General features: G+C 48.8%; 1 protein-coding gene across 1 annotated transcript in view; it reads left to right on the plus strand.

Annotated features, from left to right (window-relative positions):
• The window catches only part of LOC146808750 (cell adhesion molecule CEACAM1-like), a 155,200-nt gene that overhangs the window by 52,225 nt on the left and 75,751 nt on the right, over positions 1-27,224 (plus strand). The window contains exon 4 of the mRNA XM_085615561.1: positions 9,111-9,356. Coding sequence (XP_085471687.1) covers positions 9,111-9,356 — 246 coding nt within the window. The remainder of the gene's footprint in view (positions 1-9,110; positions 9,357-27,224) is intronic.

Genomic DNA, 27,224 nt, shown 5'->3' on the forward strand with positions numbered 1-27,224 from the left:
TGGGAGGCGTGGATCCAATTCGGTATGACTCCGCACTTCACAGCTGTGTTTGTTATCAGAATCACATGGTATGGGCCTCGCCATCGTACATCAAGGCAGTTCTTCCTCACTTGCTTGTGGACCAACACCCAGTCCCCCAGGCTTAGCTCATGCAGGAGACCCTTCGAGGTGGGTGCAGTTGTAGCCTCGACCTGATGAGACACAGAATTAAGCACATCAGCAAGACCCTTGCAATAATCGAGAACCATATCATCGGTGATGATTATCAATGCTGTAGGTGGGACTGCAGACAAACGCATCTCCCTCCCCATTAATATCATTGTGGGGTGAAAGTCCTGTTCTCCTATCAGGGGTGCTACGCAGGCTCATCAGCACCAAGGGCAGCGCATCTGGGGTCACTTCAAAGACGTTGACTCGCAAACCTTTGCCACTCTCATTTTAATGGTCCCATTTATTTGTTCCACTAGACCAGATGCCTCCGGCCTGTAGCTACAATGTAGTTTCTGATAAACTTGCAAAGCCGCACATAACAGCTTCACAATCCACTGTCCGATTCCAATTAGGTTGGAAATCTGAACCGTGGGATGAGCTCTCTAAGCAATAACTTTGCTACTGTGAGACTGAAACACCGCCTAGTTTGATATGCCACAACCTAATGTGATATGACGCATACCACCACCAAAACATACCTCAACCTATTGCATCTGGAGATTTCAATCAAGTCCAGCTGCATGCTGTTAAAATGACCTCCTTATCTCCCAATATGACTCAAAGCAACCACAGTTTTCTTTCCTGCATTCATTTGCTGACAAGTAACACACCGATGACACACTGCCTTAGCATGCACACAAAACCGTGGATTGAACCACGTCTGTCAAAACATCCTCACCATTGAATCCCTTCCAAGATGAACTGCTTCAAGAATATGCCTTGCCATAGGATTCAACAAGCAATTGGGTTACACTGCCCTTTCATCTGCTGACATCCAGATTCCATCCCCTCTTTTCTCGCAAACTGCTCTAATCCAAGCTGCTTCTTCCTCTTTGGGGACCTCTTCTTGGAGACGCTTAACCTCGTCTTAGGTATCTGCCACAGCCAACATCATGCTGAGCTCGGTCATTTCTGTGCTCTCTCCTACATATTCCCCATTAGAAATGCAGGCATGTATGACACAAAAGCAAGCTACTTCATCTGCATAGTGGTTTCCCAATTTTTATAAAATCCCCCCCTTCCATGTGCTGCACATTTCACCACCGCCACCTCCTTGGATTTCTGCAAAGCCTCTAACAGCTGTGGCACATATTCTCCGTTCCTGATAGGAGATGCTGATGACGTTAAAAATACCCTCTGTGACCACAACTGACCAAAATCATGAACAACTCCAAACCAATACTGACTATCGGTGAAGAAAGTCACTCGGACTTGAAACGAGATAAGACATGCTTGTATCAGGGCAATTATTCCATCCACGTGTGCGGAGTATACTCCTTGTAAACAAGTGGCTTCCACAATTCCAGGAATGGTGCAAACAGCAAAGTTCCTTTCAAGCAACCCTCTTAAGCATAAACCATCAACAAAGAGGACTAGATCAGATTCAGGTAAGGGTTGATCAACAATGTCGTGTCTCGGTTTGGTAGAAAGTTTAGTCACATCCAAGCAGTCATGTTCTTCACAATCTTCTTCTTCGCTAGGTGGTAATGGTATTAACCCCTTCCATGCCCATGACGGAACGGTTCCGTCATGAGCATCGGTTGCGCTGTGCTCATGACGGAACCGTTCCGTCATGGCCCCGCCCGCGCTCGAACCCTTCAGCACCGCGGGGGAATTCCCGCCGCGCTGAAGGGGTTAAGGCAGCAGGATTCAACATAGAACATATTTTCAAAGAGACATTTTCGGATGCCAATATAACCTACTCATATTTAGTAAGCCTGTTATTTGTCAAATGCTGCGTTTTGGTTCTTGTCAGCAGGAGTTCTAGTGAGTGTGGAACAAAAACAGTAAGAGGGGGACCCATTACAATACTCTCACACTTTTCAATGCTGACACCTGTTGCAGCAACGGACCTGAGACATCCGGGCAATGCAGAAGCTACCGGGTCTAAGGTAGCTGAGAAGTAAGCCACTGGGCTACAGACACCCCCATGTGTCTGTGTGAGCACCGCTAGTGCGCAACCCTCTCTCTCATAGCAAAAGAGCAAAAACGCTTTGTAGTAATCGGGAATTCCCAGAGCTGGAGCATGACATAGACTCTCCCCCAGCTCCCGGAAGGCAACCAAACAGTCGTTATTCCATGGTACTGGATCATTTAAATCCTTGCATGTCAACCGTAACACTGGTTTGGCTTTGAGGGAAAAAATTAGAATCCACTGCCAACAGTAGCCAACCATTCCCAAAAACATTTGGACTTCCTTTTGCGTCTTTCGAGTACCCATTTGCAAGTTTGCCTCTATGCGATCTGGTGACACCTTTCTCTTTCACTTTTCAATCTGACGTCCCAGATACTGAACCTCAGGAAAACAGTACTGAAGCGTGTTTGCGGACACCTTGTATCAATTCTCTGCCAGGTGATTCAACAAAGTCACAGTATCTATCCTGCAAGCATCTTCCGTCTCTGAGACAACCAAAAGATCTTCTATGTACTGGATGAGAACTGAATTTTCTGGCAGTACCAGACTCTCAAGATTCTTCTTTCAGATCTGATTGAAAATGGATGGAATTTCAGTATACCCTTGTGGGACACAACACCAGGTTAACACACGATTTTCCAGCCAAAAATATAATTAAAATTGGTTTTCCTCATGGAGGGGTATCGAAAAGAAAGCTTGACACAGGTCAATGACCGTGAACCATTCCACTTCACAAGGTATTTGGAACAAAATTACTGCTGGATTCGGTACCACAGGACAACATGGAAATACTATCTCATTAACTCGTTGCAGGTCCTGAACTATTCTGTACTTGCCACTAGGCTTCTGCAACCCCATAATAGATGAATTACAGAGGCTCCCTCTAATCTCTTTCAGAATGCCTTGTGTAATTACAGGTCTTATTTTCGCCAAAGTCTCTAGAGACAATTTATATAGTGGTGGCCTTGAAAATACAGCATTTGGTTTGACCTGTACCTTAATAGGTTCATCTCCTCGAATCAGGCATATCTCTTCGCCAGTAAAATCCCATCCCACAGGAGAGACCTAGTCTCTCAAGTCAAATGGCAACTCTTCTGTGGTCAGGACAATGAACATTTCCGCACACAAGTCCTAACTTGCCACCTTAAAGGCGGCATCGTCGTCACATGTCTGTAACTCTACACCCCTGAGAGTACAATAGATGGTACAATTTAACTTGCACAAAAGATCACGTCCCAATAACCCACTTCTCTTCCGACTGGATCAGTGCTTTAAATGGGCCGGTACTCACCGGTACCGAGTACCGGCACTTCTAAATTTTCGGCGCCTGAGTACCGGAACTTCTCTTTGTTCAAAGAGAGTACCGGTACTCATGGAGATGTATGCTTAGCTCAGTGAAATTAGCATTTACAAAAAAGCCTAACAGCTGAGAACAGTGGATCCGTTTTCGTGAAACACTCTGATTGAGTGCTAATCTCCCCTTACAATGTACTAATGGAGCGGCCTTCAGAAGGCATTCATTCAGAGCTGGCTTCCTGCTGGTATAGCAGAGTACAGCAGCACTTGTTTGCAACCAGAATGAGGAGGACGGTGGCAATAGTGATGCTGTAGCACAGCACGTGGGATCACGGTTTAGTAATGAGGGCAACAACGAATGTAAGCGTCTCTAAAATACATGTACTGAATGCCCTGTCTGCCTGCATGAATGCTTTAATGGGTGCCCCTGGCCCGATCCCTTTGCACTGGCCATAGCCCTGCCCCTTAGCCACACCCCAAGCCCCGCCCCCTATTCCACATCTCAATTTGGTGAGTACCTGCACTTATTTTTTTCCATTTAAAGCACTGGACTGGATGACATATGTAACCTATTATTGTACTACCATTCAAACTAGACATTGGTACGCACAAAGTGTTATAACCATTTCTGTTGCTAAAAATGTTTACAAACATCTAAAAAAACAGAAAATGTCTAAAAAACTTTAAAAAGTTTTAAAAAGAAAATGTTTGTGAACTATAGCTCTAAAAGTGTCTGTAGTTATAGTCCGAATCACTATAAGCATTAGAAAGCCATTTATGCCCAATAACGATAGCAATGTCAATGTCAATTTTGATTCTTAGTTCCAAATTGAGTTTGTTTAAAAAAGGGAGAATTTCTTCCAGCACATGACAAGCCAAATGTGAGTCAATTGTTTATGTGTCCTGGCTGGTAGACGCAATATTTTTGTTGCTTGCTTCTGCAGTAGACAGCCCCTGTAGCACCTCGCAGAGTACGTCCATTGAGCACACATGATGTTCTACGCTGTCCGCAGCCAGTGCTGGGGCAGCCTGTGTGCCATCCAAAGCCTGGGTGACGGTGGAGGAGCCGGTGTCCATACCAACAGGTGCAGTTACTACCTGCAGTGGCTCAAGAAATGCCGCCGCCAACATTGGAATACGCTGAGGATGCTCCAGAACATGGGCTGATATTGAGTCCAGTAGAGCAATCACTTCCGGTTGAGCACATGATGGGAGTGTCAAGCAAAGTTCTAACACGCATTCTTCTCCGCAAAACAGGCATCGGAGGACAAGTAAGATGCAGTCCCTCCAGACTGGTCGAAATGACAGGAACCAAGATGCACTTAGTTCTCTTAGGCGAGGCGTGCCTAGATGTTGTACCATGCAATCATGGTATTTCCGCTCCAGGAGTTCTTTTTCTATCTCCTTGGTGACTGGGACATCCATTGCATAGCAGATAGAATACAATCAGGATAACTGCTATTAGAAACAGGATTAGCGGAAGTCTTCCAAAGATGCTTCTAAATACGGAGTGTATGAATTTTGGTATGACTTCAAGTACTGTCTGAAAGGTGCTTAGAAGTCCAGAACCTAGGGTCTTAAATAGGTGAACAATGCCAGTCATATCAGACATGTTAAAGATACGTTTTACCATTCCTACAAAATGGAAATGGCAGTTCATATGAATAAGCACCTGTATCCCTGCTGAAGACCTTGCGACCTGGAGATCAAAAGTCTCTCGAGCGGAGGTTAAGGGCACAGACTTCTGTAAAAGCATGTCTTTCAGTCTGCTTAGAGTATCAAACCGTATAAAAGAAATATTCAGTGAAGGCCATAACGGCGCCTCACTGACTGTATGTGTCAGTGGAAACAACACTTCCATACAACAAGTAACCCTGGAGCTCACGGGTACTAGATATGCGTTGCCCAGAAGCATTCTGCAGCAGCCTTGATCTTTCAGCATCAAGTAACTCCCATTTGAAAGTTTCCCGAATACTGGAGTAATCACTGCAGCTGGGGAACCCCCTCAGATGACAGCACCAGATCACCACAGAACCATTACAAGCCCCTTGCAGCATTATATCCTGAAGTAAAAGAAGGGGGACACTGTTCCTGAGAAGTAGTGCAAAATGTCACTCACTCAATAGGGACAGAGAGGGAAGCAATAGAAGGATGATAGGGATCCGAGGTCTAGAACCCACTGTTCTTCAATCTTAGCAGTAGGTTCTAGAGCTAGGATCCCCATCCTCCTTCTATTGCTTCCCTCTCTGTCCTTATTGAGTGAGTGACATTCTGCACTACTTCTCAGGAACAGTGTCCCCCTTCTTTTACTTCACGTTTAGCGCTTGGAGCACGGGCCCTGGACCTTTAAATGGCTCCTTGTGCCCCCCTCTCTCTTGATTGACAGCATTATATCCTGACATATGAGTGATCCACTAAAAGTGTTCTCACAGTTGGTACTGCTAAGAAACACTTCTCGATCCCCACTCCGGCATCGGAATCTATATGGTAATTCCCAAGAATTCTTAATGTATTCCTTACCCATTTTTTCATATCTGCCTGCCTGGTTTTGCTCAAGGCAATATTGAAACTGAAAAGTAGTGAACAGTAGAGTTATGTGGCCATGGATTAGCCATTCCGTGGTTGGTGATTCTGCCACAGTAGATGGTAATCAACCAGTTTTTCAATACGCAGCATTGTATATTTTGCTCCCCTTTTTGCCATTTCTATCTGTTTATCTGTTAGATTGTATTCAGAAAACAGAGATGTGCTGTTGATAAAACTCCATGACACGTAGCCTGCATGCAAAGATTGCAGTGTCCAGGTTAACAACATGATAGAACGTAATTGAGATTGCCCATGTTGGAATATGGCCAAATCTTGTTCTAGGATGTCTATCGCAGAAGATACTATGAATGTTGCCTAAGGAATATATCCTGGAGATCACTGTTGTTAACCCATTGTCTACCACTGCTAGAGATTTTTCTAGATTTATACAGTCTATTTCCCGTAGTCTCTCTGCGGCCTCTTGGTGGGATATTTTCCATATTTAATTGTAAGCAGCATAAATGCCAGCATATATGAAATGTTTCTGACGTGGTTTCCTCGGACCTAGTAAAAAATCCATAAGATCCATATCCTGTGTGAGTAAGGATAAGTGTTGTTTCACCTGTATGAGTGTTGAGGTTTTTAGCCAATAAAGGCACAACTACCCAACACTGTATGATGTCACTATCCCTGGATGTGGTCTCTGTACATAGCGTGGATCTTGCCTATGGATTGTAAAGCTTTAGGTTTTACCCATGAATCTTTTCTGACAACCATTGGTGTCTGTGGGCCAAATCAACCATTTCTTCCAATCGGGGTCTGATCTGTAATATTGTATGTCATCTATTGTAATCCCTCCCTTTGATGTTTCATTACCCCCAGTGTGTGGTGGTGTTGGCAGCCAAGGTGTGTTCAAGTCTTTGTTCTTGGTTAGTCCAAGGCAAGACGTCTGTTGCACTGTCTCATTCAAAAAGTTAAGTTGTTGAGGGATGAGGCATGCTCTTAATAAAGCTTCTATTCCATGCACTTGCCATTCTCTAGTATTCCAGACTGACTTTAAGTCTATAGCGTCTTTCCATAAGTTGAAACCTTGTGCAGACAACAAGGCAATAAATTATGCAGAGTAAATCTGTTTGGTGTTTGTTAACATATTTTTCTGTGCTGATGTTGGTGCAACCTTATAATAAAATGAGGCTGGGTCAAACATATTAAATCCTGAAAAATATGGAAACTTCTGTGTAAAGGTTTTTGAACTGCCTTTTGGCGGTGTTGGACAATGTTCCCACTGGTGGTATGTGAACACATTTCTAGGATTAGATGATTTGTGCAGAAAGTGATGATCATAATGTTGATAACAATACATGGTTTCGAAATCTGACGTGCCTTGCAATGTTCCACTATTAGAAAACGCAGCAGATTTTTCCAAATCAGACAACCTGTTATTTACAGTCTCAAAATCCCAATCATCGGAAAATGTACTTGAGGTAATGATATAATTTAACAATATTTTAAATATATGTGGAACTTTCAAAAGTTCAGTCAGGCCGAATATATCAAAATCAACCTTGTCCCATACTATACAATCCGGTATAGGAACTGCTGTAATGTTCACAGATGACAAGTCTCTTTGTTGTCGATGAGATGATTGATGCGGTTTTAAAAGTAAATTCCCATTTTGGGCAGCAGAGCTTTGCTGAATGTTTTGTCCATTAATAAGCATGTTAAAAACTATCACTAAACCTACCCAGAAAAGAAAGAAAAGTACCCCGGTAGATTAGTGATGTTATGGATATGCAGATAGCCCTTTTGCCCCGTGGATGAAGATAGCGATGACATTTGTACATGGTGTGAAACGAGACCTTGTACATGATGTTCAGGGCGTTATGTTAATGTTGTGCGAAGCTAGATGTGTAAACAAGTTTAGTTTCAGGGAAAATAATCGAACATTATCGTGCACGCAAATATGTGCGAAAGATCACAGCTGAAAATGTTATTTGTGAGTACAATGTAAGAAATAAGCTGCTTCGCTACATCGCCTAACTTGGGAATATAACAACAGGTCTGTAGCCATGAGGTTTCATGGAAGCCCCGTGTCTATCAGGGCAGAGACTGGCTGGCCCTGAACCTTAAGGAGGCACTTGGGCTCTGATCTGGGTGTTGACTATTTCGGTTCAACAGACTGCATGAAGTGGACGACTTCTTGCTCATCATCATCACCCTTTTCACTCTCCACGGTTGTGTCAGGAGGTGCATCGACAGAGCAGGGTGTTTTGGCTGGGCCGTGGCTATCTTTGGGCAGAGCAACATACTTTGTAGAAGCGGTTCAATTTTACGCACACATTAGAATTGATGGAGCTGGTACAACTGCACTTCTAGCCAAGTCTCTGCAGAAGATGTATACTTTTATTAAGAGGGTTTGTAAAGTATTGTAGTCTCACTTAAAATCGGTTCTATCGTGAAAATGTAACTTATATTCTTAACATGTAGTATCAAGAAATCTATACTTTCTATTGGAAGGTGCTGATTCCTTATTTTAGGTCTGATAGGAAGTGGGGGGCTGGAAGATATAATACTGTCATTGAGCCCCATTCTGATGACTCAATCGATTCTGCCAAATAGAAAAGGCAGATTTATCAAGATTTTGCATCACTCTTGTGCCACGCAAGTGGGTGCAAGGGCGCCGGTAAAATCAAAGTGAGATTTATCAAGTCACTTAAGGCCACCTTGCGTGACCCTGTATTGCTTGATAAATCTAGAGTAACACAAGGCAGCGCAAATCACTGCATTGCGGTAGTGTGCCCCAGAGAGGCATTCCATAGGTGGAACGTGGGTTTTCCCATGCAACCACCCATGGATTTTGACGCATTCCCAGACTTACCATTAGTGGTAGACCTGGGAATGTGTCAAAATGCTAGGCGAGGAGACATATCTTTATTTTTTCCTCGTTCTTTCATCTTACTACATGTGCTGCATTCTGCATTCTTGAGCAGGGTTGGGGTCTATGTGGGATCCTGAGTTGGGATTGAGGTGTATGTGGGATCCTGAGCTCAGCGTCAGGTCTACGCGGGTGCCTGCATGTTGTCCAGTGCAGGGTGCTGTGAACACAAGGCCAGTGATCAGGTTGGAGACGCTCCTCACGCCATCTCTCTTTCTTCCCTTTCAGTGAGACCCAGTGGGAGCATCCAGTGTGGAGCCCAGAGTATCAGTGACAGTCACGTGGAGCTCTCGTGCTCCTGGCATGGGGGGTCCCCACCTGCCAACGTACAGCTGGAGCTGCACCCCAGCATTAGTACCAATGCAAACAACGAGGTAAAGCGGAACGTGTCCCGGAGCGATATCACTTCTAGCATGACCCTGACATGCAGCGGGGCACAGGAAGGCTACACCGACAATTGTTCTTTGACACTGGGTAAGTTTATAGTGTTTACCATAATTAACTCGCTCTGCATATTCAATTCAGTTCAGAAAAACGTTATTTCCGTCTATGCGACCATAAAAGTATACTAACAATAGACAGTGCATTACAATTCATAACAGTTTTAAAATTGTAAAAATGATAACCAGTCCTCTTTGCAAGACTATAGTTACATCACCTCGGTAATTCAGATAAGAAAGAGGGACCTGCACTGACACATGACTAGGTCCAGTAGGCGCATTAAAATACATGTGCGGGGTGAGTGCAAAACAAGAGGCAATAACTTAGAAAGGCAAGCACCTGGTAAGACCCATCAATCGTGGCAATAAGGATGCAGTTAGTGAAGGTAGAAATTTCATAAGATAGTCATACAATGGCGATTCATTATAGTTGTGTTGTAGCCAACATAAAAACAAGAAATGTACACATTTTAAACAATAAAAACATGATTAGTTTTAGAGTTAAAAGTGATAAAAGGTTTTAAAAACCAGTTTTAAAAAAACCCTAGAAAATCAGGGACAATGTGCTATTTGTTACTGGACAGGCATATGTACAAACGTCCAGCGCCTACTCCACATTGAGGTCAAGAATCGCAATACAGCAAAAACAATGGGCTTCACTGGTGTCAAGTTTTAAAACTCTGAGTGCCTCTATACAGTGTAAGAAGCCTAGATTCCTACACAGTGGGACATGCCAGTGCTTCCTCGCTAGTTTGTAGGGAGGGCAAAAGAAGATGACGTGCAGCTCTGACTCTTCCTCCCAATTACAGGCTGGACACTCTCGCCAGGCCGCGTTTGACCATTTGCAGGAAAAAACACGGAGCGGCAAGGTGCCTATGGATGGGCTCCCTCGCACCTCTGCTAGCTTACTCCTTCCGTAGGCTTTTACTACTTCGGAATGGGAGACTGCAAAACAGGCTTCCTCTGGGTTGCTCTACAGGCTTGGTTTTCCCAGCCTGCTACATTCTTATGGGTAAGCCAAGGGATTTTTGCTGCTCTTGGAGAGCACAATATCTCTTTTAATTCCGCTCTGTAGACTGCCAGTTCCGGTGTCTGCGTATTGTTTCTCAGTGCTGTAGGAGAGTAGGATCTGCTTCACATGGGTACCCCCACTTTTTGCTGGTGTTTCACTGTTTTTCGACCTTAGTCTGGCAGTGGCCCTGCTAATCAGGACCACAGCCTAGCTGCTCCCTCTCTAAAATGATTTCCATGTACATTAGGTACCTATCAATTAGATACTGGAGTGCCTTATAAGCCCCTAGTATATGGTATATTATGTACCTAGGGCATAGGTACCTCAGAGGCCTAACAGGGGCTGCAGCATGTATTATGCTACCCTTGGGAAGCACTCCAAAATGGCACCACAGGTCTGCTACTGCAGCCTGGGCAAGGGTGTGCTTGCACCCCCTACAGTGGTATAGGCTACCTATATCCACATATATATAGAGACACATATAAACCTATGAGTCACTCCTATGGCAGGCTCTGACAATCCTGAAGGCAGAGTGCTTGGTTTTGTGTGAGAGGGTGCCAAGCATGAGCTGAGCCCCTCTGCAGCTTTCGGAAATCCTTCCTTATAGCTGTTCTGTGATACAGCCATACCATATACTCTTAAGTGCATTATAACCTCGCGGTAAATTCTAACTTTTGAATGGCTGCGTCAAAACATGTTGTGTTTGGTGTCAAACGCTTTGGAATACTACCCCCGCCGCCAGTTCTGGCGGCGGGGGTAGCATTCCACCCATCTAGAGGGAGAGACATGTTCACACTGGTCAAATCCGGTAGGACTTTCCTGAGCCCTGGCATCACAAAATGGATGCCTCTGCCACAGACACAGGTCTGGCCTTCTGCTGTTGACCGAAACTCTGGCAGGGGAGGCCTGGACAATAGGTTTCCTGTCGAAGGGAGGTGTAACCACCTCTCCAGACAGGCAGATGTGTATTGGGCAGGGCGCAAGCACTCTCTGGTGCTTTGAAGTCCTGCACTGGGGGCACATTTGCTGTCCCTGTGCATAGTCCAGTTCAAACCGGATGCAGGGGCTACCTGCCCCTGCTCTGGTATGAAACTGGACAAAGCAAATGGGTGTAACCACCCCTCTTTCCAAGCCCACCCATAGGTAGGGCCTTAGAGTTAGTCCATCCCCTAAACTTGGTATAAGTCTAGGAATCCAGTCCCTAGGACTTTAGATTACCCTGGACGAAACTCTGCAACATATATCCTCCTGGACCTTCGATGTTCTATCCTGACTAGAAGACTGAAGAAATCTCCCTTGGGGTCACGGAGCGACTCCCCTGCTTGGCAGGCACCAAAGAAGCAACTGACCAGTCTGCATCGCTGAAGCTCTCGACGGAGGCCGAAGTCTTTGCATCACCAGAGGTAGATTTCCAGACTTCCCCAAAGCTACCCTGACTCCACAGCAAAGCTGAGGCCCGTGGCTATCGTGGGTGATGTGGAACCGTGACCCCTGGACACTGTTATCTTTTGCAGCAACAGCATCTTTCTGGTTCTCCTCGAAGTTGTGCTTTTGGCTCTGAGTAGCCCCAGCCTTGTGCACCTCCTGCAACAAAGATGGTTGGCCTCCACTCCACGAGTGACCCGTGGGCCAGCTCCAAGTGCGACCGCTCGAGGCTTCTTCGCGATAACTAGCCCGTTGGCTACAGGTCTCCATGAAGGCAACTCCTTTTCTGCTTGGGCTTACCTGGTTGCTCCAGATGTGCCTGGACTCACCCTTGCTGGGTGAGTCCCTCAGACTTTGCTGGTCTGCACCGCAGTCCTTTCTCTGAATTCCAGTGACTTGCTGTTGCCAAGGCTTGTTGAGTCCAATCTGGTCACCAACACCGAAGCACTCAACAGAATTTGTAGGACAGCTCGAATCCGGCTTGTGGACTTTGTCGATGCCTCCTGGATGTCATGGCTGAAGAGTCAAGACACCCATCAACTCACCTGAAGCACCTAACATCTGTGGGCATTGGTCCATCCTGCCCTCGGTCACTGGCTAGTGATCCAGACTCTGTCCATTCTGCTTTCAGGTTCCTTCCATCCTAGATCCAGGCTTGGATCTCTTCGGACACTTCTCCTCTTCACGGCAGCAGCAGTTCTTTGCAGGCTTCCATTGAAATCGACGACGCGACCCGACACCAAAAGACACCTATGCACCCGGCTTCCCTGGGTGAGGTAACCCGAGTACTCCGGTGCTCCCGTGGGTGCTAGCCCTAGAACTTCTTAAGTCCAAAAGGGTTTTGTCCTGACTCGATTAGAAGTGTCCCTAATCTTTAAATTTCCAACCGCAAAATTGCCCATAGAAGATAACGGGAACCCGCGGTTGTGTTTACACACTGCATACAGTCCCCGTGGGTCCCCTGTGTCACTACCTTGGGGGGTTCCTTGGGGTCCCAGCGATTCTACAGGCTCTAGGCCTTGCGTCTATTCCAGTCATGGTTCTTATACCACTTTTTTGGTATATGGTTTGGTACGTCCCTAGGGCCCAAACGTGTATTTGTGCTATTACTGATAATTGCTAACTTGTAAACAAAGTACTTCGAACTCCAGTCTCATAAAGAGACTAGAGGGGTGTGTTTTAACCTAAATACATATATTTTGAATATATACCTGGTGTGGTTGTCTTTTCATTTGATCATTCAAGAGATTATAGACTGATAACACAAGTTGCTTTACATTCCTTCAAATCTTAGCCTGAAGGCTGCTCTCCATAGCTACCACTAGGATAGCTTTCAATAAAGGTTGTCTTTAACCTATCACCATAAGGGGTTGTTTGGACTGATACAAGGTGCCCACTAGAACTAGTGGACAGCATATATCAGGCCACCTTCTCACATTGGTGTGCAGCATGTGGGATTACAGCTTGCTATTGTTTTACCAGATAATCTCAATTGAATTGATCAACTGAAAACCACTAAAGGTACCTAAGGTACATATAATATCAAGTTTAGCGACAGTAAGTTCTACTGAACTTAGATTTGTGTGTTAAGTGATAGCACACCCTTTCTACAACTCAAGAGAGTTTAGTAGGCCACACTAGTGTAGGTAGTGCAATACACCACACCACATTAGTAATGTCTAACCAGCCAGGAACCAGTGGGTCCCTACCAGGAACCAGTGAGCTCCTTCCCTATAAATATGAGGATCTCTCCTTTGCTCAGCTTAGGGCCTTATGTTCCATTAGGAAGCTGAAGACAGGCACAAGTCCATCCACCCAGCATCTCATAAAGATACTTAAGCTGGAAGATATCACAGGGCCTAGTGGGCCAGATGATGTAGACAGCGTGGGTGGGGCAGCAGGTGAGGGTGGGCCTAGGGGTAACAATTCTCCTGACCCCACCTCTAATGCTGACCAGACTGATGACAATGATCAAGATTTGGTGAACACAGCTCTCCAGGATGAGGGTGAGGAGGATGACAACAATGCTCCTGCCTTTATTCCTCCTGGTAGAGTTAAACATAGGGCTAGGTGGGATAGATCTCTGTCAAGGGGATATATCCAGTGTAACTCCTCTATAGGGACCTCTGTCTCTTCTCACAGAGGGAGGGAAACCTCCCAGGAGAGGAGAGAGAGACTGCTGAAGTATGAGCAAGACAAGTTCAACCTCAGAAAACAGCAGATGGCCTTAGATAGGGAAGCCCTAGACCTCTACAGAGCTAGTAAAAAGGAGGGGCTAGAGTCCCTTGGTGGCAGCAATTTCCCTAGAGATAGGGAGAGGTCTTATGACCATAGAAACCTAAGTAAGATTGTCCCTCCCTACCAGAGTGGGGATGACATCCACAAATGGATAACTGCCTTGGAGAGGGCCTGTAAAGTACAGAAGGTCACTCAAGGTCAGTGGGCAGCAATCTTATGGCTCTCCTTTGCAGACAAAGGTAGAGATAAGCTCCTCACTGTAAGAGAAGAGGATGTTGATGACTACAAAGTCTTGAAAAGTGCACTCATAGATGGGTTTGGCCTAACCACTGAACAATACAGGTTAAAGTTCAGAGACACCCAAAAAGCACAAAATCAGGACTGGGTTTACTTTGTTGGCTGTGCTGCTAAGGCTCTGGAAGGTTGGTTATTGGGCAGTAAAGTGTGTGACTTCAAAGAATTGTACAATCTGATAATGAGGGGGAAGATTCTTAATAACTGTCAAAATCAGCTGTTGCACCAGTACCTGGTAGACGATGATCTGACCTCTCCCCAAGAATTGGGAAAGAAGGCAGACAAATGGGTCAGAACCAGGGTGAGGCAGAAGGTACAGAACCAAGGTGGTGACCCAAAGAAGCAAGATTCCAAAAACTCTGACAAGGGTGGGGACAAGGGTAAAGACCAGAAGTCTTCACAAGGGCCCCAAAAATCTTCTTCAGGTGGGGATTCACAGTCAGGAAAGGGTAAAGGCCAAAAAAACCTGTAAACAGAAAACTCACTGGACTAGTGTTAGACCTGGCACCTTGGCGTGAGTTTCCCTTCCACTTTTTGATGGTGTGCCTCGATTGTTTTGCTGTTGTTGTCCGCTCAGGGCACTGCGCCACGGCTAATCCGTGCCGCAGTGCAAGTGCTCCCTAAGTAAAGTGTACCTGTAATTGATGTTCACGATTGGTTTATTGGATTCACTGTCAGTCCCCAGTAAAGTGCACCAGGGGTGCCAGGGCTCGTGAATGCCAATGCTGCTGGTGGGCTTGCAGCGCTGGTTGCGCCACCCACAGAAGCGGCCTTGTAAAATGTGTCTAGGGTCTGCCACCGCAGACCCTGTGCGCGGTCCAGGACCGTCGCGCTGACTGCGCAAGTGCCCCCACTTGCCAGTCCCTAAACCTTCCCTTACCTACATATTAGCCACCCCTCTGGTAGGCCCAAGGGCAGGGTGCATTGTAGGCATAAGGTAAGACATGCCCTGGTGTGTGTGGCATGTCTTAGTAGTGAATTACAGCCCTTTCCGTTCTTCACTATTGAAGGCTACCTGCTCTCCATAGGCCAGGATGGGCTGCTGGGATCACGCCACCGCTGTGACCCCAGTGGACTCAGAGAGCATGGTAGAGTGTCAAGTTTGGTATGCCTGAACTCAGAATAATAAAATACTTCTTGTAGTCAAGTTTATTTTAGTATCCTGGGTTTGTAAATACTACTTTTAGAAAGTTAGTATTTACTGACCTGACCATCTCAGTCCGCCTCTGCTGTGTGTGTGTGTGTGTGTGTTCTGCCTAGCAACAGTAAGGAGCAGGGTGGGGGGATCCCCAGAGACAGGTTGGCTGCCAGGTGGTGGGTAGAGAGATTACGCCAGGATGGGTGGGAGGAGTACACCTTGACTCTTGAATAGACCTGTGCTCTGCCACCACAAAGCCGGCACCGCCCCCTGTGGGGCGGCTGATGTCTCTGCCCTGCTGCTGAAAGGAAAGAGCAGAGTCACCATAACAAAGTGCTCCAGAACTGGACTGAGCCAGGCCTAGGCCCCCTGGCGCTAAAGAACAAAAGAATCATGGTATAAAAGTAGGAGCCTGGCTCCTAAGAAATCAGAATCCTGTTTACCACAAAGAACCTCTGTCCGACTAGAAGGAGAAGGAGACGCTGGAGGAGCTGGACTGCTGCCTGCCTTGCTGAGAAAGGAGAGGAAGAGACTATTGAAAAGACCTTGCTACTTTGTGCTTGAACATTCTCCAAGGGCTTGATCTGAGCTTGCCCCCTGAAATGAACCCCAGGACCAGTGGGTTCTCTGTGCTTCTTGCTCGTCCTCCAATTCGAGCCGTGTGTGCATCCCGCTGGAAAAGAGACTGCGCCCCTCATCGCCCCTCCTAGGGCCGTGACACTCAGGAGCTCACCTGCCGCAATCCCGTGAGAGCCCCGCTCCGTCCGGAGCCGCTCTCTGTCCCCGGGCTAGGCCGCCTGCACCCCTGTCACCGCCTGCCATTGGAGTGCGCTGAACGCGCTATCACCCCTCCTGCCGGAAGCCGTCCGACGACTGTGATCTACGCCGGGTCATCCAGCTGCACTGACTGTGCCCTGTGACCCCGCTTCGCTATCCCCGGACATCTCAGGCCGCGCCGCCCCCGCTGTGGAGACCCTCCTGCACCGCCGTGCCAAAGGGTCGCGGGCCGCGCCTGCCTACTTGCCCACACCTGCTGATTGAGGACCCAAGAACACTTCCCGAAGTTGAGAGTCGCACCGACCTGTGCCGACTCTCCTAATCACGAAAGAAGTCCAGTATCGGGCTCGGGGCCCGCAACGCCTTATTTCCCCGTTCGCAGGAACCGATCTCTGTGAGTACTGGAACTACAAGTAAAGAGACTACGAACTATCCATTTGAAACTACGAACCAAGAACATTTGCCTGCTGTATAACCTGGTGGCCTAGCGAGAACGTTATTGGTCTTGTGATAAGTCTGCGGAGATATATATTCCTTATTTTTACATAAAGAAACGTATTTTTATATATATCCAAGTCTGGCGTCCGTTTCTGGGGGGATTAATGTATTTACTGTGTGTATGATTGTAAGTGCTTAACCAACAACGCCTGGGGAATCGCCTTGGCTGCTCACGCCACGCACCTAGAGGGTGAGCAAGGGTCATTCAAAAGGGGTTATCCTGCGCCCTGACGTGGAGGAGAGGGTTCCTGCTTGACACAAGGGCAACCTTGCGCCAACCAGAGATCCCCGACTCTAACATTGTTGGCAGCGGTTGGGATTTCGGATTTGCACTTGTAATTTGCATACAGTGAATTATTAATCACCAGATAGTGAGAGCAGACCAATTAACGCAACCACAGGTTTTCATTTTTGGAACTTTGTTGAGACATCTGCCATTACTGCAACCATGCCTGGCTCACACTCCGCTGGAAGAGCACTCTCTGTGATTTCCGGAATAGATGAGGTGGATTGGGAGAGACTGGAAGGCTACACGATGGAGCAATTGAAAGGCTACAGTGTAAAATTCAGAGTCCCCCATGCTGGATTCAAGAGGAGAACCCAGTACGCCAAGGCGCTGAGAGCCTGGAAGGAGTCACGAGACCCACGGAATGCGGGGGACATCGTTCCGCCCGACAACCTTGAGGAGCCCAGCAGAGTCCGGTCGCCAGAGGAGCTGGCAGACAGGGCAGCAGACAGGGCGCATGCAATGGAGATGGCAAAGTTGGCAGGACAAATGGAAATGGAAAAGCAGAAGTTGGCCCTGGAGGCACAACAACGCCAAATGGATCATGATATCAGATTGAAGGAGTTGGAGCTGAAGGCGAAAAGTTTGGACACCGCTCCTTCTGGTGGCAGCACTCCACCAGTGCAGGTAGAGTCCAAGGTGTACATCCCCAAAGATGTAGTAAAGGAGTATTTTAGAAAGGATGACATAGGGCAGTGGTTTAGGGCCTACGAGGTGGCCATGTCCTCACACCGGGTCCCTGAGAAAGACTGGGGAGCGGGGTTGTGGGGAAGGTTCCTTGCTGAAGGGCGTGACACACTGTTAGATTTACCCTTAGATCTCCAAACCTCATACCCCCATATGAAGGAAGCTTTAATGACCAGGTATGGGTTAACTCCGGAGCTATATAGACAGCGGTTCAGGGAGACGAAGAAGATCCCTGAGAGTACGTATGTGGAGTATGTGACCTTTTTCTGCAGAGCGCTGGATGGTTGGGTGAAGGGTAGCAAAGTGAATGATTATCAAGGGCTGCTTGATTTAATTGCATGGGAGCACTTGTCCAGTCAATGTTTTCCTGAGCTACGCCAGCACCTGATTGATAGCAAGCTGTCCAACCCGAGGAAGCTTGCTGAGGAGGCGGACCGCTGGCTCAGCACCAGGGTCCACAAGGGTCAAGTGGGAGACTCCGCCAAGGGTGGGCAGGGTCCCGAGCAGAAGAGTGGGGGGGACAAGGGTAAACAGAAGGGGTTCCAAAAAGGCCCCCAAAGTAACTCCCAAGGGAACCAGCAGAAGGGTTCTCAGCCTCCCCCACCCCCGCAGCAGAACGGGGCCCCGACAGGTAGACCTGTTCCAAAGGGGCCCTTCAATTGTTATAAGTGTGGTGACCCGGGTCACATTGCCTCTGATCCTAAGTGTCGCCTGTTTGGTAAGACCGCACCCACTGGTGCTCCACCCCGGCAAGTAGCTAGTGTTAACTTTGGGGAGGAAGTAGCAGTCCAGGAGGGTGGGGGTCCCGGGCAGATGACCCTAGTCTCGCTAGGAGACAGTGAGATGGTCCCTGTAACCTACCTGCCCTCTAACACTAAGAAATATGGGCAGGTGGTGACCATCAATGGAAGGAAGGTGGAGGCTCTTAGAGATACAGGAGCCAGCGTGACCTCGGTGAGGCAACACCTGGTGTCTCAAGAGCAGATTGTACCCAATGCCTACTGTAGGGTTGTCAATGCTGACAACGTAGAGAGTCGTTGTCCAATGGCTCAAGTTCCCTTTGAGTGGGGAGAGGTCTCTGGTACTCTACAAGTCGCTGTGAGAACTGACATGCCTGTAGATTGTCTGCTAGGAAACGACCTGGAGAGCTCCCCTTGGGAAAAGGTGGAGAAGACCACGCATCTGAGGATGGTGGGTCTACCCGACTGGGCGTGCGTGACCACCCGGTCCATGGCAGCCGGTAGGGGTGTTGAGAGGGTCCTGGAGCCTGAGGGAGAGGTCCAGGAACCGGCCTTAGGGAGAAGGCGCAGGAGGCGCGGGAAACCGGCCCCCGAAGTTCCCACGGCCCAGGAGGAAGTAGACCCTGAGGGGGATGCTCTGGAGCCTACCGGGGAACAGATTGCCGAACTGGGAGACTTGCCTGAGCTGACCCATTGGCAGCAAGAAGGAGGTCCCTCCAGGGAGGAATTCTGCAGGGAGCAGAAAGAATGCCCTTCTCTCGTGGGTATGCGGCAACAGGCTGCAGACCAGGCCAATGGTGTTCAGGCCAAAACACACTACGTGTACTGGGAGAGTGACCTCCTGTATTCCGAGCCTAAGGCTGCTGAACCTGGGTCAGCCCGTGTGCTGGTGGTACCCCAGAAGTTCAGAACCTTCCTACTGGGGCTGGCTCATGATGTGCCGTTAGCAGGACATTTGGGGATGGACAAGACCTATGACAGGCTTGTCACCCACTTTTACTGGCCCCAAATGCACAAGAATTCAGATTCCTACTGCAGAACCTGTCAGACTTGCCAGGCAAGTGGTAAGAGCGGAGGGAAGCACAAGGCTCCTCTGCAACCTTTCCCTGTGGTCGGTACGCCATTCCAACGAGTGGGTATTGACATTGTGGGGCCTCTGGACCCCAAGACAGCCCTGGGCAACAGGTTCAGCCTGGTCTTGGTGGACCATGCCACCCGGTACCCTGAAGCCATCCCTCTGAGGACAGTGACGGCCCCCATGGTGGGACGGGCACTGATGGGAATTTTCTCCCGAGTGGGATTCCCTCTAGAGGTGGTGAGCGACAGGGGGACCAATTTCATATCCACATATATGAAATCCCTGTGGAAGGAGTGTGGGGTAACTTACAAGTTCACCACTCCTTACCACCCCCAAGGAAACGGGTTGGTTGAGAGATTCAACCGAACCCTCAAAGGCATGATCATGGGCCTGGACGGTCCAATGAGGCGTAAGTGGGACGTCCTCTTGCCATGCCTGCTCTTCGCTTACCGAGAGGTGCCACAGAAGTCTCTAGGATTCAGCCCCTTTGAGCTTCTGTATGGTCACCCGGTAAGAGGACCTCTGAGTTTGGTGAAGGAAGGCTGGGAGCAATCTCCCAGGAAACCTCCCCAGAATGTATATAGTTACATGCTGGCCTTCCGAAACCAGACTCGGCGTTTCAGGCAACTTGCTGAGGCAAATCTGGAAGCCAGCCAGGAGGAGATGAAGCGGTGGTACGACCGGAATGCCACTCTGGTAGAGCTTCAACCTGGACAAAAGGTGTGGGTCTTGGCCCCAGTGGAGCCTTGTGCACTTCAGGATAAGTGGACAGGTCCATTTGAGGTTGTGGAGCGCAAAAGTCCTATCACCTACTTGGTGGACATGCAGACTCCCAGGAACCCTTTGAGGGTCCTACATGTTAACCGCCTTAAGCCCCACTTAGAGAGGACCGAAGTGGGCATGCTGCTGGCCACTGATGATGGAATGGAAGAGGAGACCGAGCCTCTTCCTGACCTCTTAGTGGCCTCTGAGAAAGATGGGTCAGTGGATGGAGTTAACCTCTCACCCACCCTGACGCCCGAACAACAGGAAGACTGCCGCCACTTGCTGGGACAATTTTCCGACCGATTCTCCCTGGTTCCTGGTGTCACAGATTGGTGCGTCCATGATGTGGACACAGGAGACAGCTTACCTGTGAAGCACAAGGCTTACAGGGTAACTGACAGGGTCAGAGCTTGCATCAAGGAGGAGGTCTCCAAAATGCTTGCGCTAGGGGTGGTTGAGTCCTCCAGCAGTCCTTGGTCCAGCCCCGTGGTCTTGGTCCCAAAGGCTGCTGCGCCGGGAGCCACACCTGAACTCCGGTTCTGTGTGGACTACAGAGGACTCAATTCAGTCACGAAGACTGACGCGCACCCCATCCCCAGAGCTGATGAGCTCATTGATCGGCTGGGGGCTGCCCGGTTCCTCAGTACGTTTGATTTAACGTCTGGGTACTGGCAGATCGCCTTGACCGATGGGGCCAAAGAGAGGTCAGCATTCTCTACTCCAGATGGGCACTTCCAGTTCCGAGTCATGCCATTTGGAATGAAGAATGCCCCTGCCACCTTTCAGAGGTTGGTCAACCAGGTACTGGTTGGGCTGGATGCGTTCAGTGCCGCCTACCTGGATGACATCGCAGTGTTCAGTGCCACCTGGCCTGAACACCTGCGCCACCTCTAGGAAGTGTTGATGGCGCTGCGCCGAGCAGGCCTCACGATCAAGGCAAGCAAGTGCCAGATCGGGCAGGGTTCCGTGGTGTACTTGGGACACCAAGTGGGGAGTGGCAAGGTGGCGCCCTTGCAACCCAAAATTGAGACCATCCTGGCTTGGGAACCCCCCCAAGACGCAGACCGCAGTGAGGGCCTTCCTGGGGCTCACTGGGTACTACAGGAGGTTTGTCAAGGGCTATGGAACGATCGTTGCCCCCTTGACAGAGCTGACTTCAAAGAAGCAGCCCAGGAACGTGATTTGGACTGACACCTGTCAGAAAGCTTTCGACACCCTGAAGACTGCCATGTGCACGGCGCCCGTGCTCTTGGCCCCTGACTTCTCCAAGGAATTCCTAGTCCAGACAGACGCTTCAGAGCATGGTGTAGGGGCTGTTCTTTCACAGATGACTGAGGAGGGCTGGGACCAACCCGTAGCCTTCATCAGTAGGAGGTTACTTCCACGGGAAAGTAGGTGGAGTGCAATTGAGCGAGAAGCATTTGCTGTGGTCTGGGCGCTGAAGAAGCTAAGACCCTACTTGTTTGGGTCTCACTTCCGGGTTCAGACGGACCACAGGCCCCTCAGATGGTTGATGCAAATGAGGGGTGAAAACCCGAAGCTGTTGAGGTGGTCCATCTCCCTACAGGGTATGGACTTTACGGTGGAACACCGTCCTGGTACAGATCACGCCAACGCTGACGGTCTGTCCAGGTATTTCCGCCTTAGTGACGAGGAACCCCCTGGGCAAGGGTAGTTCTCCCCACATTTCAGCTGGAGGGGACACGTGTTAGACCTGGCACCTTGGCGTGAGTTTCCCTTCCACTTTTTGATGGTGTGCCTCGATTGTTTTGCTGTTGTTGTCCGCTCAGGGCACTGCGCCACAGCTAATCCGTGCCGCAGTGCAAGTGCTCCCTAAGTAAAGTGTACCTGTAATTGATGTTCACGATTGGTTTATTGGATTCACTGTCAGTCCCCAGTAAAGTGCACCAGGGGTGCCAGGGCTCGTGAATGCCAATGCTGCTGGTGGGCTTGCAGCGCTGGTTGCGCCACCCACAGAAGCGGCCTTGTAAAATGTGTCTAGGGTCTGCCACCGCAGACCCTGTGCGCGGTCCAGGACCGTCGCGCTGACTGCGCAAGTGCCCCCACTTGCCAGTCCCTAAACCTTCCCTTACCTACATATTAGCCACCCCTCTGGTAGGCCCAAGGGCAGGGTGCATTGTAGGCATAAGGTAAGACATGCCCTGGTGTGTGTGGCATGTCTTAGTAGTGAATTACAGCCCTTTCCGTTCTTCACTATTGAAGGCTACCTGCTCTCCATAGGCCAGGATGGGCTGCTGGGATCACGCCACCGCTGTGACCCCAGTGGACTCAGAGAGCATGGTAGAGTGTCAAGTTTGGTATGCCTGAACTCAGAATAATAAAATACTTCTTGTAGTCAAGTTTATTTTAGTATCCTGGGTTTGTAAATACTACTTTTAGAAAGTTAGTATTTACTGACCTGACCATCTCAGTCCGCCTCTGCTGTGTGTGTGTGTGTGTGTGTTCTGCCTAGCAACAGTAAGGAGCAGGGTGGGGGGATCCCCAGAGACAGGTTGGCTGCCAGGTGGTGGGTAGAGAGATTACGCCAGGATGGGTGGGAGGAGTACACCTTGACTCTTGAATAGACCTGTGCTCTGCCACCACAAAGCCGGCACCGCCCCCTGTGGGGCGGCTGATATCTCTGCCCTGCTGCTGAAAGGAAAGAGCAGAGTCACCATAACAAAGTGCTCCAGAACTGGACTGAGCCAGGCCTAGGCCCCCTGGCGCTAAAGAACAAAAGAATCATGGTATAAAAGTAGGAGCCTGGCTCCTAAGAAATCAGAATCCTGTTTACCACAAAGAACCTCTGCCCGACTAGAAGGAGAAGGAGACGCTGGAGGAGCTGGCCTGCTGCCTGCCTTGCTGAGAAAGGAGAGGAAGAGACTATTGAAAAGACCTTGCTACTTTGTGCTTGAACATTCTCCAAGGGCTTGATCTGAGCTTGCCCCCTGAACTGAACCCCAGGACCAGTGGGTTCTCTGTGCTTCTTGCTCGTCCTCCAATTCGAGCCGTGTGTGCATCCCGCTGGAAAAGAGACTGCGCCCCTCATCGCCCCTCCTAGGGCCGTGACACTCAGGAGCTCGCCTGCCGCAATCCCGTGAGAGCCCCGCTCCGTCCGGAGCCGCTCTCTGTCCCCGGGCTAGGCCGCCTGCACCCCTGTCACCGCCTGCCATTGGAGTGCGCTGAACGCGCTATCACCCCTCCTGCCGGAAGCCGTCCGACGACTGTGATCTACGCCGGGTCATCCAGCTGCACTGACTGTGCCCTGTGACCCCGCTTCGCTATCCCCGGACATCTCAGGCCGCGCCGCCCCCGCTGTGGAGACCCTCCTGCACCGCCGTGCCAAAGGGTCGCGGGCCGCGTCTGCCTACTTGCCCACACCTGCTGATTGAGGACCCAAGAACACTTCCCGAAGTTGAGAGTCGCACCGACCTGTGCCGACTCTCCTAATCACGAAAGAAGTCCAGTATCGGGCTCGGGGCCCGCAACGCCTTATTTCCCCGTTCGCAGGAACCGATCTCTGTGAGTACTGGAACTACAAGTAAAGAGACTACGAACTATCCATTTGAAACTACGAACCAAGAACATTTGCCTGCTGTATAACCTGGTGGCCTAGCGAGAACGTTATTGGTCTTGTGATAAGTCTGCGGAGATATATATACCTTATTTTTACATAAAGAAACGTATTTTTATATATATCCAAGTCTGGCGTCCGTTTCTGGGGGGATTAATGTATTTACTGTGTGTATGATTGTAAGTGCTTAACCAACAACGCCTGGGGAATCGCCTTGGCTGCTCACGCCACGCACCTAGAGGGTGAGCAAGGGTCATTCAAAAGGGGTTATCCTGCGCCCTGACGTGGAGGAGAGGGTTCCTGCTTGACACAAGGGCAACCTTGCGCCAACCAGAGATCCCCGACTCTAACAACTAGTGACTGCACCAAGGCCAAAGAAAGTACTCCAGCCCCCACCAATGCCCCTAAGGCACCTGCTCCCCCTAGTGCAGTTACAATTGGTGGTGGGAATACACAGAATAAGGGTGTAGTAGGGTTGACCCTGGGTTCTGATATGGACTCTGGCCTAGTCAGAGTACCATCTCAGGCTGTGCTTGTCAGTAATGGGGGCATGGATATGTCCCCCTTTGTGAGTCCCAGTAACCTGGGCAAATACAGACAGCAGCCTTTAATTAATGGAGTAGAAGCTTGGGCATTCAGGGACACAGGAGCAAGTGTCACAATGGTGACAAAAGATCTTGTGAATCCTGGGCAGATTATACTTGGTGAAATGTACCAAGTGACCAATGCTAGCAATTACAGAACAGACCATTCTGTGGCAGCTGTTAACTTCTCCTGGGGAGGGGTAACTGGCCTTAAGAAGGTTGTGGTAAGTGCTGACCTACGAGTACAGTGCCTGCTTGGCAATGATCTAGAGACTTCAGCTTGGGCTGAAGTGGAGCTCAGGACACATGCAGAAATGTTAGGGATCCCTGCACATGTCTTTGCTGTGACCAGGTCACAGGCAAAAATGTCTAAAACTGGACAGGCCCTGGATTCTAGAATAATGGACCGGGTGCCTCACAAGAGGAGGAGCAGTAGGGTTAAGGCAGAGCCTTCCCACCTGACTCAGAATGCTGATCAGTCTCCTCAGGGAGATGATCTTGAGCCTGAAGAAGGAACTGTCACAGAGGAGCTTGAACCTGGCCAGGTTGAGTTATTGGGGACAGGGCGCCCTTCCAGGTCTGATCTGAGCCAGGAGCAGAAAACCTGCCCCTCTCTTGAAAACGTCAGACAGCAAGCTGCTGATGAGGCTGCTGGGAATGCTAGTGGCACCCATAAAGTGTATTGGGATGATGGACTCCTATACTCAGAGAGTAGTGACCCCAAGCCTGGTGCATCCAAGAGGTTGGTTATACCTATGAAAATTAGGGGTTGCCTATTGACACTAGCCCATGATATTCCCCTAGCAGGACACCTAGGCCAGAACAAGACTTGGGACAGAATTGTTCCTCACTTTCACTGACCCCACATGTCTGAAGACACAAAGGAGTTTTGTTGCTCCTGTGTAAACTGCCAAGCCAGGGGCAAAGCAGGTGGCACTACAAAGGCCATGATACCACTACCTGTGGAGGGGGTGCCCTTTTAAAGGGTAGGGATTGACATTGTTGCTCCCATGGATCCCCAAACAGCATCTGGGCACAGATTTATACTGGTGGTAGCAGATCATGCCACCAGGTATCCAGAAGCAATTCCCCTAAGGACCACTACAGCACCTGTAGTGGCAAGAGCTCTCTTGAGTGTGTTCTCAAGAGTAGGCTTTCCTAAGGAGGTAGTATCTGACAGGGATGCAAACTTCATGCCTACTTACTTGACTGCTATGTGGAAGGAGTGTGGAGTGAACTACAAGTTCACCACACTGTGGTAAATATTTAATTACCTATACTATTTTTGATGCGGTAAAATCTAGTAAGAATAACTCAGTAAAATAAGAGGCAGAATCCGTGGTATTAGAGGTTCTAAAAGAGCTTTATTCCTCTACAAAGGAATTACAGTTCGAACTGCAGGCATCGTATTCCATCACCACGGGGGTTCAGGAAGGGAAGGCAATATATTATTGACAGGTAATGACATATATAAGAAAACCATTACATTGAGACAGATGCAGGAGGCGTAACAGCTGATAATACAGATAAGAATATGCATACGTAACTAAAAAGGCGGACATATAGGCGTAACTTAGAAAACGTCATTATACATGATGTCACAAGTGGGTGGATCCATAAGAGAATCCTGCAATGTCAGCAGAAATACTTGGCAGAGATGCGCGCGCAGCCGCATGACGTGTGATTGACGTGTAACTAGAGGGTGAAGGGAAATTAACATTTAGACGTACATGGGGAGACAAAAGTCTGGAGGGTCAGGTCAACCTAATCCTAAATCATATCTAATATCCTATGTTTAAAGAACTGGGTTATCCAAAAGGGAAGGTCTCTCGGACGAAATCTAGTCTATACTGACTGTGAGTGCGTGTACAAGCGTCTAAGTGTCTACATGAGATGCAAGGGGCAGAAATCTTTCATGGTAACAGAGCTATGAATTACTTGTATAAGGACAGAGAAGCCGGGCCCCTTGCTCGGTAGCTGAAAGAGTGTTTACCTAAACTACTAGACAGGAATGCATTGGATGAGGAGCGGAGCAGATAATCTTGAAGGTGAAATACAGTTTTTGGCAGGCAAACAGGCCGAGTCAGGCACCGTTAGCCGCGCAGGGAGTAGGACAAAGTTCATGGATAAAGATGCGAGCTCAGACTGGAGCTGTCGAAGGTAGAAGGCAGGAAAAGGCTTGATGGCAGCATTCAGGGCCTACTCGCCTGAACTGCAAAATGGAGTAAATGAGCCATATAAAGTCGGTGGCCTTTCATACTTAGGAATGGAATATCCGGCCCATTCATGGCGGATCTGAAAGAGGACATGTTGACGGTGGACGCACATGTGTTTGCGTCTTCATAACTGGAACTGGAGGGAACATACATGTACTTGTAACATATACATGGAGCCGTTGGGGTCTAAGATAGGGGACATAACTGATCACAAAATTCATATTTCCTCATTCCCTCCTTGTCCCCTACGGACCCTCAGGAGATATCAATCTTCATCAATCCATCGATCTGTTCATATAGCATCATTTGTTCTTCTTTCTTCTTCCGGGATCTTGAGCGAAAACTGGGTGGTGGAATACACGATGTGGCACACAGACCACAAATCGCTGGTCCACATTGTAGACATAAGCAGCAAGTGAATAGTATGAGAAAGCCAATACCTAGGAAGGATAGGATCCTCCATCCCCAGGCTGACAACACGCTCCAGAACCAACCGGACCAAGTCCAGGTGCCTGGATTCTGGTGTTTCTGGCTTACAATCTTATGAAGACGGGTTATGGCTTTATATACAGATGGCGAATTTTCTGGTA

This window comes from Triturus cristatus, chromosome 7, assembly GCF_964204655.1.
Source record: "Triturus cristatus chromosome 7, aTriCri1.1, whole genome shotgun sequence".
NCBI classification, from domain to species: Eukaryota; Metazoa; Chordata; class Amphibia; order Caudata; family Salamandridae; genus Triturus; species Triturus cristatus.